At 39.5% G+C, this 15,715-nt stretch overlaps 1 protein-coding gene across 1 annotated transcript; it reads left to right on the forward strand.

Moving 5' to 3' along the window:
* The first annotated feature begins 9,361 nt into the window (after nt 1-9,361).
* On the forward strand, nt 9,362-11,530 carry drd1b (dopamine receptor D1b). Its single transcript, NM_001135976.2, is given in 2 exon segments — nt 9,362-9,415; nt 9,542-11,530. A coding segment is annotated over 1 exon segment (1,341 nt). The 5' UTR covers nt 9,362-9,415; nt 9,542-9,744; the 3' UTR covers nt 11,086-11,530.
* The last annotated feature ends 4,185 nt before the right edge of the window (nt 11,531-15,715 follow it).

A 15,715-nucleotide genomic window follows, 5' to 3' on the forward strand; every position in this document is an offset into this window, starting at 1 on the left:
TAGTTTTGACACTTGTTGGATGGAAACGCTGCTTTATTCGCACATCTTTAATGCAATAATCCAGTTTTGTGCATAAGGTAATTCACATTTTTGGATGGAAACATAGATACTGATGTGTATTTTGTTACTCAACAACAACAAAAAAATCTGTTAATTACAAAATTGCGATTTTTAAAGTAATTTTTAAATATAAAAATAAATTAAAATATATACATATTTTTTATAATTTTCAATTTTAATATATCAAAAAGTTTTGACACAAAAGCAAGTTTGTTTGATTTAAATTCATTTAAAAATAGAAACTGATAAATAACTGCTTTCTGCTTGATTATACGTTCAAAAATTCATGTATTCCTGTGATGCAATGATGAATTCTCAGCTGCCGTTACTTCAATTCAGAGTCCTCAACCCTTTGGAAATTTACATATAAATATGCCTATATTACAATTTCAAATTTCATGCCATGGCTGATGTGTACAGTGACAAATGCCGTTGGCACTCATGACGTGGTGTGTCAGATTTGAATATGTGCATAATCAAGTTGAATAAATGATGGCTGAGAACTGATTGAGAAAGGAAGATTATCAGTAAATGCATTCATTAATGCACAGTTATTGTATACTTTCAGATGATGTAAAATAAAATATTCATACACCAGTTTTATGGTAGCTTTATGATATCTTTTTTTCTTTCTTTCATTATATTAAAACAGCGAGCAAGATATTCTTCAGAAATGTAGCTTTAATGTTCCACAGCATAGGGAAAATATCATGAAATATCTACAGTATATAGAGGAGTTGCTCAAAAGTATTTCTTTTACCGTCTAACAACATCCCCAGTCTAGGTCAATAAGGTGTAAGCAGAAGGACTTTTAATTTGTCAGTAACCTGGGTCAATTGCTTCCGGTGAACTGTATTACAAAATCGCTGTGTTTAAGGTCTGTTTTCTTCAAATATCAACCATCTTCTCTGTCCGATTGATATAGGATATAATGTGAGTCTCAGAATGTACAAGAAGCACTGCATTAAATGACATTTGTCTGCGTCATATGTTTAAAATATGACAATTTATTTTACCCCAGTATTCACAATGGAGTTTTCATCTCGTTTTACGCTTTACGTTTTAGTCTATTTAACTGACTCTATTTTAATTACATAACAACATCGATGCTGTTAAAAGAAGTGTATGAAATTGAGTAACAGCTGTGCATATACCCTGTAGCAGTGTTGGTGTAGAACTGGTTCTGAGCAGCCGGACAGTCTGCCAAAATTTCTTCAAGGCCACTGTCATTAGGTCATGGTCTCCCCGAACTCTTCCCAGGCCAGAGTATCTGTTTTCGCAAGCACCTGGGCTGCAGCATGCTTAGCCAATCGGTACCCATTAGTTGCCTTGAGAGTCCCACAAGCCAATCAAACCTGGTAGGACTGGCATCCCTTGCTTCCAGTGTCCAACACCAGGTTCGGCCATTCTAGAAGCTTTATTCTACCAGTTGAGTTTTCTTGGCTGTGTTTGTGATTACTGTCTTGCTGAAATCTCCGTCCTTGTTTTATCCTCATCATCCTGGTAATGTGGATGTTGGACTGAAGCAGCTAATATTAATTTACACTGATAAGAGGCAGGGTTGCTTTCTAAATACTGATAGATTTCAGTTGCTGTCTGGGCTTTCCATGTTTTTTTACACCTGTTTCTTTGTCTTCATGTGTTCAGTTTTTGTTTTCTGTGTTATTTTATTTGATCACATCTAAGGCAAGGCAAGGCAAGTTTATTTATATAGCACATTTCATACACAGTGGCAATTCAAAGTGCTTTACATAAACAGGAATAAAAAAGACAAGTTTAGGAACATAAAATGCAGACAATAAAAAATCTAACTGAATGGTCACACTTTATTTTGATGGTCTGTTTGTTGATTTTTAAGTTACACTGCATCTACATGCTAATTCTCATTAGATGTTAATAGACTGTTAGGTTGGGGTTTGGGTTAGTGCAGTGGTTCTCAAACTGTGGTACGTGTACCACTAGTGGTACGCAGGCTTCCTTCTAGTGTTATGCGGAAGAATTAAATATGTTTTGTACATGCCACACACATTTCAAAATTTTTAAAAAATGATGTATATAATATGCCATATGACATATAGCCTATATTTCTGAGGTAATCTGCCACGTTTTTTAAAACTGTGCAGAGTTGTAGCTGCTTTACTGGGCCGACTACGCTACTGTATTTCAATACTGCTCATTTTGGTGGTACATGGAGAGACAATTTTTTAATGAGGTGGTATTTGATGAAAAAAGTTCTCGAGCCACTGGATTAGTGTAAGTTGACATGTACTTGCAAAGTTTCTTATAGTCAGTTAAATGTCTGTTTAGCTGCAGTATCAACAGATATTTAGCACACATTCTACAAATACTCAAATGGACCATAAAAATAAAGTGTTTCCAACTGACTTTCTATAACAATTAGATTCGTTTTCTTTGTATGAATGGATTACTTTGGTTGTTACGGACATCTGGTGAGCACTTCAAGTCAACAGCTTCTTTAGAAACAGGTTTTCTGGGAAAAATAGTGGCTGTTCAATACTGCTTGTGTTTGTGTGCATGTTTTTATTCTCAGAACAAATATATTGTACCAGTCCTGACCTAGTTTCCATATTATCTACTGTACCTAAACAATCTTTTAATCTAAACATTCTTTCTAAGAATTTTATGGATTAGTATTACATTTGCTTATGTCGATGGTTTTACAGTACATGCTCCAAAATAAAGCATTGAGCTTATAGTCCTATATTTCAAACGTACATATATATAATACATATAATTTGACCAACCCAGATTAAATATGATATTAAATTATCAGTATATAAAAGCCAGTTTGGTAAACTGTTGAGTTTAGTTTTCAATAAAGCTTCTTACTACTGAAATGGACAATCTCAAAAGCTATCGTAATGGAGTTCATGGTCCCATATTGCAATTGGAAAGCATAAATAAAACACATGTGATTCACAAGCTATGGGAATTAAGCTATGGGAGTTTTCTGTTAAAAACACACTCAAGCTGCAGTCACATTAGAGTTTGAGCATGGGATATTCTGTTGTGCGGCGCTGCGAGAAAGGGTGGGATTAAACAAGCTTATTAGACATTTAAAAAGGCGATCAACTGTTCCATGTTTTAAATTTTTTGTCCAGAGAGGTCATGTTTGATCCTCGGTTGGTCTCACGCTCACGCAGTCAAGTGATACGATTTCGCAGGTCAGAGTACACCAAGCTTGAACTTTGCACCGCAGCAACCTGCGAAATTTGACGCATGACAATGCGTTTCCAGTCTGACGCATTCGCGTGCATATGAATAGAAGTCCATGGGAGGAAAAGCCCAGTGTGACCGCAGTTTCACTGGTCACTTTATTAGGTACACCTGTCCAAGTGCTCATTAACACAAATTTCCAATCAGTTAATCGCATGGCAGCAACTCAGTGCATTTAGGCATGCAGACATGGTCAAGACGATGGTCTGAGTATTTCAGAAACTGCTCATCTACTGGATTTTTCATGCAAAACTATCTCTAGGGGTTTACAGCGAAGGTAGGGTCAGAATTTGGCATGAACAACATTAAAACATGGATCCATCCTGCCTTGTATCAATGGTTCAGACTAGTGGTGGTGGTGTAATGGTGTGGGGGATATTTTCTTCGCCCACTTTAAGCCCATTAGTACTAATTGAGCATCGTGTTAACGCCACAGCCTACCATGCTGGTCATGTCCATGTCCAACCCTTTTTGACCACAGTGTATCCATCTTCTGATTTCTACTTCCAGCAGGGTAACACGTCATGTCATTGAAGCGTGAATCATCTGAGACTGATTTCTTGAACGTGACAATGAGTTCACTGTACTCAAAGGGCCTCCACAGTCACCAGATCTCAATCCAATGGAGCTCCTTTGGGATGTGGTGGAACGGGAGATTCACATCATGGTTTTGCAGCCGACAAATCTGCAGCATTTGCTCGATGCTATCATGTCAATATCAATCAAAATCTCTGAGGATTTCTGAGTCCAACCCGGTACTAGTAAGGTGTACCTAATAAAGTGGCCGGTGAGTGTATATGCCATACAACTTTGTGTGTGTTTGTTTGTTTTTACAGTGCAAGTAGTCAATAATAACTGTACATTTTATTTTTGTTTAATGGTGAAAGACCTTTAAATAAAAACAGGTCTCATTTTGTTGCCAAAAATGTTTTAACGTCATGAAAAAAATGCAACAGCAAATTAATCAGACCTGTACTTCTTATATTCATTTTCTTTTCAGCTTATTCCCTTTATTAATATGGGGTCGCCACAGCGGAATGAACCGCCAACTTATCCAGCACATGTTTTACGCAGCGGATGGCCCTTCAGCTGCAACTCATCACTGGGAAACACCCATACACATGCTACGGACTATACCACATGTTTTCGGACTGTTTGGAAAACCGGAGCACCTGGAAGAAACCCAAGCGAACACGGGGAGAACATGCAAATGTAACAGAGGGCAGCTAGTAAGTGCTGTGCAGGTAAAACCTCACTCCTCTGACCTCTAAAGGTGCTCTAGCGACAGACGTTAGAGGCCATGTTCTTTAGCCTCCTTGTTAGAGAAACCGACTCCCATGCAGAAGGTCGCCGGTTCGATATCAGCTAGGAGCGGGTTGGGTTGTGTAGAACCTGTGGGGTTACACAAACCCCACACAGAAATGCCAACTGAACCAGCAACCTTCTTGCTGTGAGGCGATTGTGCCACCCACTGTGCCATTGTGCTGTCTTAAATTCATTCATTCATTTTCTTGTCGGCTTAGTCCCTTCATTAATCCAGGGTCGCCACAGAGGAATGAACCGCCAACTTATCCAGCAAGTTTTTATGCAGCGGATGGCCTTCCAGCCGCAACCCAAATCTGGGAAACATCCACACAAACTATGGACAATTTAGCCTACCCAATTCACCTCTACCGCATGTCTTTGGACTGTGGGGGAAACCGGAGCACCCGGAGGAAACCCACGCGAAGGCAGGGAGAACATGCAAACTCCACACAGATACGCCAACTGAGCCGAAGTTCGAACCAGTGACCCAGCGACCTTCTTGCTGTGAGGCGACAGCACTACCTACTGCGCCTCTGCCTCGCCCGCTGTCTTAAATATCTATATAAATTAAAGATAGACTTTTTTTTTTGTTGCTGTAAATCATTGTAAAATATACAGTGTGATAGTCATTCTCTCTTTGCTCAGAAAAAAAAGACATTTTAATAGTCTCCTTGTATTACACTGTTATTGTTTTGGAGCTTGAAACCCCATTTTATTTTTTGACCCGTAAAATGGTTTGTCCTCTCACAGACCCTTTAATTCAATACAATTATTCCAATAACAGATTAAACCCATTTAAAAATATATGGACTCTTCAGTGCCATCATAAAACCCATTCTTTAGCCAAAGCAAAAGGTCTATTAGGTAGTAAACTATTAGCTAGTAAACTCTCTCTCCTTCTCTATCTCTCCTTTTACACAGTAAACAATCCCAGCTGTCTAGCCATCCTATTCTAGTGTGAAGATTGCTCATCACAAATAATTGCGCCTGTGATATACTCAAGGAATCGACTAAACGCGTCAATAGCTTTGTGTTTGTCTGTCCTCTCCCTGGACCTCTTTGTTAGTTGACTGAATTTCTTGGAAAACGCTAAGCTATAAACATCATGTGGAGATATCAAGCAGAAAGGCCTTTTCTTTTCCCCAACCTAATAGTGACTTATCAGCTGAATTTCATATCATTACCTTTCAGATGTATCTTATGTTGGCTTTAGCAAGGTTCATGAGATTACACCCTATTATTTGAAAACGTGTTGGGTAAAATGAAAGTTTCGACCTCGGTGTCTTTGCCAAGTAAAAACGTATCAAGCAGCTTCACCTTAGGAAGGTGCATTTGAACTCTATCATGGCTCTGATAATACTGACAAAGATACAAAGGGCTCATTTGTGATATGGCCTGAAACTGTCACTTGATTCTTACTGACTTTTTTGTGCTGAAGCTAAATGGGCTTGAAAATCCTTCTGACTGAATGGCTATCAAATCTTCTGTTTGAAACCAATGGGAAGCTTGACCCCCGCGCACTGAGAGTCAGGCAAGTCCAATGAGAGGGTTTGTGGTAAGCTGGAGGATTTGAGTTATTAACCCAGGCCGTTTGTTGGCGCTGTCCAAGGTACTGTCATTAACCTAATGTTCTGGTGGATGAAGCAGAACATCTGACGTGCTTTAGAACTGAGTAGGGGAACACAATGTACGAAAAAAAAGTAATACAGATAAGTAAAATAATAAGAATAATTATTATTAATATATAATTAATAATAATTTAGTATTAATATAATAATAATTATTATTACTGATGTTATTTGTATTATTTTATTATATAATAGTGCATTATTTAAATTTAAAAGATCTGTTTTCAATTTTAATATAAATGATGAATATACACTCACCGGCCACTTTATTAGGTACACCTGTCCAACTGCTCGTTAATGCAAATTTCTAATCAGCCAATCACATGGCAGCAACTCAATGCATTTAGGCATGCAGACATGGTCAAGACGATCTGCTGCAGTTCAAACTGAGCATCAGAATGGGGATGAAAGGAGATTGAAGTGACTTTGAACGTGTCATGGTTGTTGGTGCCAGATGGGCTGGTCTGAGTATTTCAGAAATTTTCAGAGTATTTAGGATATTCATGCACAACCATCTCTATGGTTACAGAGAATGGTTTGAAAAAGAGAAAATATCCAGTGAACAGCAGTTCTGTGGACGCAAATGCCTTGTTGATGCCAGAGGTCAGAGGAGAATGGCCAGACTGGCTCCAGCTGATAGAAAGGCAACAGTAACTCAAATAACCACTCGTTACAACTGAGGTATGCAGAAGAGCATCTCTGAACACACAACACGTCCAACTTTGAGGCAGATGGGCTACAGCAGCAGAAGACCACACCGGGTGCCACTTCTGTCAGCTAAGAACAGGAAACTGAGGCTACAATTCACACAGGCTCACCAAAATTAGACTATAGAAGATTGCACTCATCATTGGTCTGATGAGTCTCGATTTCTGCTGCGACATTTGGATGGTATGGTCAGAATTTGGCATCAACACCATGAAAACATGGATCCATCCTGCCTTGTATCAACGGTTCAGCCAGGTGGTGGTGGTGTAATGGTGTGGTGAATATAGACAAATATAGACATATAGTACACATTTAGGATGTGGTGGAACGGCAGATCCTGAATGTGCAGCTGACAAGTCTGCAGCAACTTCATGATGCTGTAATGTCAATATGGACCAAAATCTCTTGAGGATTATTTTCAGTACCTTGTTGAATCTATGCCACAAAGGATTCTAATAGCTCTGATAACAAAAGTGGGTCCAACCGGATACTAGTAGTTGTACCTAATAAAGTGGCCAGTGAGTATGTAACAGTGATCCAGTCAGTACACACAGAAAACATTCTAATACAGCGTGCCGATTTGCTACTTGGATATTTTCTTCATTATTGTCAGTGTTTAAAATTAGTAATAAGAAGACTAATAAAATTGTTAATAATTCAGAACCATTAGTAATTGATAACTGAGCAGCAAATTTTAAAATGACTTATGAAGTTTTTTATTGCAGAAATAAAATTCAATATGCATAGTTAATGTTGCATTTATGTTTATTATTTATTATATTGTGTTATTAATTGTTACTTTTTTAACATTAAAATACACTGAAAAAAATATTCAAAGATAATTCATTGGATTTACTAAATATTTTTAAGGTAAGTGGTTGTAAACAATTTATTTGGCCTGAATTTAAACAAACAAATTAAGTTTAACATGACTACATTTAATATGTATGTTTAAGTTCAGCCCAAATAAATAGTCGGCAACAATTTTGCAATTTTACTGTTTTGGCTGGCGTCATACTAATTCACATTTATAGTCTGATCCAGCAGATGGCCCCATTGAGCCATTCCGTATGCAAAATCCGCTAAGCCTTGTGTTTCTTAAAATAACCCGTTCTTGCTCCAGTTTTTAGTTTTTTTTTTCTGAATGAAATTGCATGTTATAAAAAGCAAATAATATGTTGATGATGGTGCTGTTTTAATTTATAACCCTTAAAGCAGTAATGAAATTGATGCATGGTGGATGGGTAATGATTTTGCAGCTAAGAAAAATTAAATGCCCGTGAACATTCCAATAATCAATTTGTGATGGTTCTGGATGCAATGCGCTCCTCAAAAGGCATGGCAAGCCATATTAATTCTTTCATACGTGTGCACAATATTTCATATACATTCAGAAATGTATGCTATTTAGAATTGCTGTCATCATGAACTCATTATATGGATTAAGTACTGATGTTTGTTGAATAGCAGCTAGTGATAGTATTATAAATAGAAAATACACCAGCCAAAGCTGGATTGCTTAGCATTCTTAGTTTGAAGAAGTATGTTAAAACGGCTTGCCATAACTTGAGACCTGTCAGAGCTTCTCTGCTTCTCTTCTAGAAAAGAAGACCGCAAGCTTGCTGAAAAACTCATGCAAACTATTGCACAGACAAAAAAAAAAAAAAAAATAAAATAAACACGAAGATGTACAAGCCTATTTGCAAATATGCTAAGGAATTGCAGATGTGCTGAAATAGCCTTTCATTTTGCTTTATTTTCTATTTAAATTATTTTTCTTTATTAAGAATGATGCAGTTTTTCTGTTTTATAGTAATGCAATGCAGAGTTGACACTCCACGAGTATGCACGCTCCATTGCAACTGCTAATGCACATGTGATATGCGCGACAGGACGAGTGAGTATGAGCTGTAATTCTACATGAAGTGCACGGGACAACAGCATCCTTTCCGGACTGATGCGAACGCGTTTAAATCACTTTTATGGAAAACTTATTCAAGGATGATATTTTTCTTCAGACTAATCGGATGACAAAATCGGACGCCAGAAACATGAGAAGCGCGCCTGTGTGACTTTACTGTTGATTCTCGTGCGTTTGCAGCGGATGCGATTCGGGATGCGCTGAAAGCGACGCGATCTGGATGTACACAGGAACGCAACGCAAAGGAACACAGTACTTTGTTGATTAAATAAGCGAAGAAATCCTGCTCGACAGAAACAATGTAAAATGCGAGCCTCTCGTTTCTCAAAGCGAACTGTCATCCGTTCTCTCTCTGGAGTCGAGTCTGCTTTGTGAACAACATGACACGGACGCGCTTCTGCTGTCATTAACGGGGACAAATCAGACCAACACAGCGACAATCCAATCAATACAGTATCGATGAGCTTATATATAAGGCTAATCATCACGCCTGCCTATGTTTGCTTAACCTCTTTCGGAGAGTATGCTGTGGGACGGTGAACAAACTGCTGACAAGGTATTGAGAGACGAAAGAGTCTTAATTATACAGCATTATCTATTTATAAACTATATTAAATGCTTACCAGATGATTACTAAATGTATGTCTTTTTTTCTTCCTTTGGTCATATGTTCACGGGGAAGGTCTGTGGGAGTACATGGATCCATTTTTGAGCTCCTCGAGAGATTTTAACATTGAAAATATGATATGTGCTTTGCAAGATGACTCCAGCAGTCAGCATAACTACGGACAAACCAGATCAACCAGTTGCTCCGATTCACGTGTAAGCACTCTTAGTTTGGTCTGGAATTATGGGGTGACTGCTAACTCGACTCGGTGAAAAGCCATGGATGTGAATTACTCCACAGTCCTGGACAGCAGTGTGTCGCAGCGCGATTCATCAAAGCGAGTTTTGACTGGTTGTTTCCTCTCACTCCTCATTCTGACCACCTTACTGGGAAACACGTTGGTCTGTGCTGCAGTCACAAAGTTTCGCCATCTGCGCTCTAAAGTCACCAACTTCTTTGTTATATCACTGGCTATTTCTGACTTGCTTGTGGCCATTTTGGTGATGCCATGGAAAGCCGCCACGGAGATTGTAGGTTTTTGGCCGTTCGGCGCCTTCTGCGATGTTTGGGTGGCCTTTGACATCATGTGTTCCACTGCCTCCATCTTGAATCTGTGCGTCATCAGTGTGGACCGCTACTGGGCCATTTCAAGCCCGTTTCGCTATGAGCGAAAGATGACACCAAAGGTGGCGTTCATCATGATAAGCGTGGCATGGACGCTGTCCATCCTTATCTCCTTCATCCCTGTGCAGCTAAATTGGCACAAAGCCCAGACGACTAGTTATACAGAGCTTAACGGTACCTATGGCGAACTTCCCCCAGATAACTGCGACTCCAGCCTTAATCGGACATACGCCATCTCCTCCTCGCTGATTAGTTTTTACATACCTGTGGCCATTATGCTGGTCACTTACACCCGCATCTACCGCATTGCCCAGAAGCAGATACGTCGGATCTCGGCGCTAGAAAGAGCTGCTGAGAGCGCAAAGAACCGCCACAGTAGCATGGGAAACAATGCCAGTATGGAATCTGAAAGTTCTTTTAAGATGTCTTTCAAACGTGAAACCAAAGTTCTCAAGACCCTCTCGGTCATCATGGGTGTTTTCGTGTGCTGCTGGCTGCCCTTTTTTGTTTTAAACTGCATGGTTCCTTTCTGCAACCCAAACGAGAGCACTGACTTCTTGTGCATCAGTTCCACCACATTTGATGTGTTTGTTTGGTTCGGTTGGGCGAACTCATCACTCAACCCCATCATCTATGCCTTCAATGCTGACTTCCGAAAGGCATTCTCCATCTTGCTGGGCTGCCATCGGCTCTGCCCGGGCAGCAGCGCTATAGAGATTGTGAGTATCAACAACAACTGTGGCCCTCCGTCTACTTCTCAGTATCAGCCTAAGGGCCACATTCCCAAGGAGGGCAACAACAGCAACTATGAGATCCCTCACAGTATCATATGCCAAGAGGAGGAGAACCAGAAGAAGGAGGACGACTCTGGCATAAAGACCTTTGATAAACTGTCACCTTCCATGTCAGGCACTTTGGATAGTGATGCGGACGTCTCACTAGAAAAGATCAACCCCATTACACAAAACGGACAGCACAAATCCATACCCTGCTGAGCAGCGGGTGAGATCTGACTCCAGCAAGGAATCCTTGTTTATATACAGTACAGAATCCAAAAGCTTCACTGAGGACCTTAATAACAATTTTTGGACTTAACGAAACTTGTGGAAAACAAAAGAATGTTCCAATCGAAGGCACTTTATGCTGGATAACTATCTGCAAAATTTTCACAGCATTTATTATTGACATTAACAGGTCAGTTGTTGCAAAACATCTACGGAAAGTAATGCGAACAAACGATGCGTGCATATGCATACATGTGTATACATATGCACGCATGTGTGCTTGAACTATACTGTTGTTAATATAAAGACAAGAGTTAGGTCTCTAGTAAAATATCTTGTAGGTGAGTTCACTTTAACGGCTCACAAGTAGAGAAATTTGGTCGTGTCTACTCTGTCGACAATAAAATGTACATAGCGTTGTTTAAATTTTTCACCATTTATCAGAGTTGGCTGAGTCAACATCTCCTTACGCTGCTAGTTGTGAAATTGTACGTGCAAACTACCCCATAATGTGACTTGAGAGCAGTAGCCATTTTTCAACCCAGTCTTCTATGTGTGCATTGGTGTGATGTCAAAGATGTTGGAGAGCAGTGGATTGTTCTGCTATGTGATTTATTATCAGCTGTGGAAGTGACCATGATAGTTGGATGTAATTTTTAACATGTTGATGTCAACGACTCCTTCCTTACCCAAGCCCTTCCTTACTGCCTACCCATCAGTTGTCACAGCACAGAAATTACAATCCCATTAGTAATCTCACCGGTCATTACTTTCACTTCGATTGTCGAAAGCTTTAAGGGGGAAATTGGTTTATTTTAAACCCCATGGATCTCCCCCAGGAGATCTACCAGTTTACGGTTATGCTTTTAAACGTGAATCCTTGCTCCGCTTTTCCTTTCTCGATTCCATCCACTCTAAATGTACTTTCAGGCACCACGGCTGCCTTTAAACGGTTTCTTTTGCCAAATCTATGTGGATGAACTTTGCTTTGGGACATGTGAAATTCAGCTAATGTACAACGGAAAACTGTAATGACTGTATCTTATGCAATGCTTCCGTCCAGCCACCCAGAAAGATGTTGTGACCTTTTTGAAAACATGATAAGAAGGCGCTTCAAAGCATATCCAGGATGAAAACCATTTCGCATCATGCATAGTTATTGTCCAAAACCCAGCCCCTGAACTGTTATGTCAGCTGTCCAATGAGCGGGTGTACTGTATGATTACCAATGTGTGTTACATCCGTGGGTACATTCGCCTTTTAGCTTGGTATTTCATTGTCCTACTGAATAGGTGACATATAAACTGCCGTCCCACTTATAATAATTTGTTGAGCTGTTTTGTTATGCAACTGCCCTTGATCTAAGTTAATTCCAGGGCCTTCCCTGTAGCGAGAACTTCCCTTGAACATCAGGATATGAACGAACTGACATGTTCTCAGAGTACAATAGGAAAGAATGTAAGCAAGATAGAAACGAAACCAACGTGATTCCTATAAATCAACGATGGTAGCTTTAAGATTAGCTTGCCCTTTTTTGTTGACCGTATACAGTCGTAAGAGAGAAAATCTCTCATGGTTTGCCTTCATTTATACCCTGTGCCAAAATACTAAGGACGTCTTGCTCAGCAGTCTTTGCCAGCCTCCTTGTCTTTTACCCTACACGCTCAGAAATAAAGGCATGCAAGTTTTCACTGGGGTGGTACCTTCTGAAAAGGTTCAAATTTGTACCTAAAAGGTCCATATTAATACCTCAAGGTTCTATATTAGTAGCTAAAAAATACAAAAGTGTTCCTCTTAAAATTTGTAGGTACTAATATATACTTTTTAGATACCAATATGGAGCCTTTAGGTACAAATGTGTACCTTTTCCTGCTGAAAAATCCAGCTTAAACCAGCCTAGCATGGTTGGCTGGTTTAAGCTGATCGACCAGCCTGGTTTTAGAGGGGTTTGGTTTTAGCTGGACAGGCTGGGAGATGACCAGCTAAAACCAGCTTGACCAGCCTAGCCAGAATGGGAGCCCAGCCAAAACCAGCTATGTCCAGCTTAAACCAGAATGGTCAAGCTGGTTTTAGATGGTTTAAGCTGGTCACTTTACAGCCTGACCAGTTAAGACCAGGCTGAAAATGGCTGGAAACCAGCCTGGAAGTGGCCAAAACCCCTTTAAAACCAGGCTGGTCGACCAGTTAAAACCAGCCAACCATCCTATACTGGTTCAAGCTGGATTTTTCAGCAGGGTTTGAAAGGTGCCACCCCAGTGACCGCTCGTGTACCTTTATTTCTAAGAGAGTACTATTCTCCTTTTTTCTGTATGTTCTTCCATCATTCTGTATGTTCGACTCCACATTGGAATTTGCATACAGTGAATTTTTACACAGCTTGGATGAGTTGGACAGAGAGACTAGATGAAAACAGACTTCAGCACACATATTTGTCTAAAACTGGACATGCGCTCCAGGGGATTTTCCAAATGACTCTTGTTTACTCACCCGGCTGTCAGATACCCGTTCTTCATACTGCTGCTATGGAAATATTCAGCTATATTTTTTATTAAGCTCCAAAAATTAATAACCTCTGTGTATCAAACTGCATTTCAGCTCAAATGCAAATGCCTGAATATTGACAATGGCTACTTTTAGCAGCAATCAGTCTAGCAACATCCTTGCCAATGAGGCGATTAGCATTTAAAATGATCCTCTGTGACATTCACAAAAATCCCAGGTGCTTCTTTTACTCCAAATGCTAAGGTATGCCCAGAAACGCTGAGGAACCACGGGCAGTTGTTTAATTAGAAGTGAATAAAATGACTGGGCCAAATTGCTGGTTTACTTTCTTACCAAAGATTGCAGGTTTATCTTCTGATTTTGCAGGTGTTGTTCTGTACGCTTTCACAAACCGTCGGGTTGAGAGCTGTTGTTTTCAGTTCCTTTCAGAGGAGGCTAGAAATGACAACTAGTGACAATGGCTACCCTGCAAAAAAAAATGCTTTCTTACTTAGATTTTTGTCTTCTTTCTAGCCCAAATATCTAAAAATTCTTATATCAAGAAGTATTAGGCAAGCAAAACATGTCTTGTTAAAAATAATAAGCCAAAATTAATTTAGTTTTCCTTTAAAACAAGCTAAATAATCTGCTAATGGGGTAAGCAAAATAATCTTGTTTTTCCTTTTGACATAATATTATTTTGCTTACCTCATTGGCAGATTATTTTGCTTGTTTTAAAAAAAAAATTGTGTGAAAAAAAAACAATCTCACAGCAATTCGTAACTTTTTCATTTAGTGGCTAATTCGTACGAATTCGTATGATCTAATTCGTACATTTTAGAACGATTTGCTCATCCCCCAATGATGGTTGGGTTTAGGGGTGGGGTCAGGTGCCACGCCTTCTTTTTAAAACAGTACAATTTCGTACGACTGAGCTCGTACTAGGCGAGGCAGTGGCGCAGTAGGTAGTGCTGTCGCCTCATAGCAAGAAGGTCACTGGGTCCCTGGTTCGAACCTCGGCTCAGTTGGCGTTTCTGTGTGGAGTTTGCATGTTCTCCCTGCCTTCGCATGGGATTCCTCCGGGTGCTCCGGTTTCCCCCACAGTCCAAAGAAATGCAGTACAGGTGAATTGGGTAGGCTAAATTGACTGTACTGTGTGTGTGTGTGGATGTTTCCCAGAGATGGGTTGTGGCCGGAAGGGCATCCGCTGCGTAAAAACTTGCTGGATAAGTTGGCGGTTCATTCCGCTGTGGCGAACCAAGATTATTAAGGGACTAAGCCAACAAGAAAATGAATGAATGAATTCGTACGAATTAGCCACTAAACTGGCAAAACGTAAAATACTTTTGTTTTCTCGTGAGATCAGGCTGGATAAACACACTTCTTGAAGTGTGACAATAAAACAAGACATTACAACATAACATTTTGCTCTCCTAGTTGATTTAAGAATTTTTAGATATTTGGGCAAGAAACGACAAAAAGTCTAAGTAAGGAAATATTTTTAGCAGCACTTCCCCCTTGATACATAACTTTATCAGCTGCATTGTACCACTATTGTTTATAATATTTATTCCAAAGTGATACAACATGATTTCGAACCTCTGATAAATTAGCCCAATGTAACATAAACAGGAGAAAATAAAACTGTGTTGTATGATGTCAAATTAGAGATGTGAACACAAGTGCTTTTTATCTTTAAGTCCTTAATTGTGAGTAGAGAAAACAAATGTACGTGTTGTTTTCATGTGGGTTTGTCATGCAGTTAAAGCACTGTACTGGTTTCTGTGGTTTCATCAAGTACTATGTGCTCCTGGATTAACGTGTTTTGATTGTCCCGGAACAACATTCTTGTCCTGATTTTAAAATGAACTACAGTCAGACAGAATTACTGGTTGATATTGTTTTATAAGCCCCATCTTCATCCTTAAAGGAGCAAGTCAAGTACAAAGTTCAGTACAAGTTCAGGTCACATTTTATTTTGATGGTTTGTTTGTTGAATTTAAGTTACATTGGATCTACATGCCAACTAATTTTCGTTAGATTATAAGTAGACCGAGTGCGGTTAAGGTTAGTGCAAGTTCACATGTACTTGCAAAGTTTCTTACAGTCAGTTAAATGTCTATTGAATGAGCAGTATTAA

The sequence above is a fragment of the Danio rerio genome, chromosome 21 (genome assembly GCF_049306965.1).
Source record: "Danio rerio strain Tuebingen ecotype United States chromosome 21, GRCz12tu, whole genome shotgun sequence".
In the NCBI taxonomy this organism is placed as follows: Eukaryota; Metazoa; Chordata; class Actinopteri; order Cypriniformes; family Danionidae; genus Danio; species Danio rerio.